Source organism: Geospiza fortis, unplaced genomic scaffold (genome assembly GCF_000277835.1).
Source record: "Geospiza fortis unplaced genomic scaffold, GeoFor_1.0 scaffold1828, whole genome shotgun sequence".
Classification (NCBI taxonomy): Eukaryota; Metazoa; Chordata; class Aves; order Passeriformes; family Thraupidae; genus Geospiza; species Geospiza fortis.
The window spans coordinates 111147-111592 of NW_005054734.1; the positions used below are offsets into that span (position 1 = coordinate 111147).

Sequence of the window (446 nt, forward strand, 5' to 3'; positions counted from 1 at the left end):
GGGCTCTGGGCTGGCTGCTCTGGCTCGTGGGGCAGCCTCAGGGATCCCCAGAGCTGAAATTGCGCTGTTGGCTCTGAGCTCTTGGGGCTGAGAGCCCCTCCAGAGCCTGAGCATCCTCACAGGGAGGAACCTTTTCCCAAGGTCCCAAACTGTTCCCAAAATTCCAGCGTCCTGGAGCGTTGGCCTTCAGGTCTTTGCTCCAGGGCCTGACTCCTCTCTCAGAGGGCAGGAACCCCTTCCCAAATCCCAGTTCTCTCCCCTCCATCCCTCACGCCCCCGTCCCTCCCCCAGGAGAGAAGAAGTTCGCCTGCCCGGAGTGCCCCAAACGCTTCATGCGCAGCGACCACCTCTCCAAGCACATCAAGACCCACCAGAACAAGAAGGGAGGCGCCGCCAGCGTGGCCATGAACGTCTCGGCCGTCCCCATGGACACGGCGGGCCCGGGC

General features: G+C 63.5%; 1 protein-coding gene across 1 annotated transcript in view; it reads left to right on the forward strand.

Moving 5' to 3' along the window:
- Positions 1–446, forward strand: part of SP1 (Sp1 transcription factor) — an 18371-nt gene that overhangs the window by 17153 nt on the left and 772 nt on the right. Inside the window, exon 5 of the mRNA XM_031065311.1 lies at positions 292–438. Within this exon, the coding sequence (XP_030921171.1) occupies positions 292–438 (147 nt within the window). The remainder of the gene's footprint in view (positions 1–291; positions 439–446) is intronic.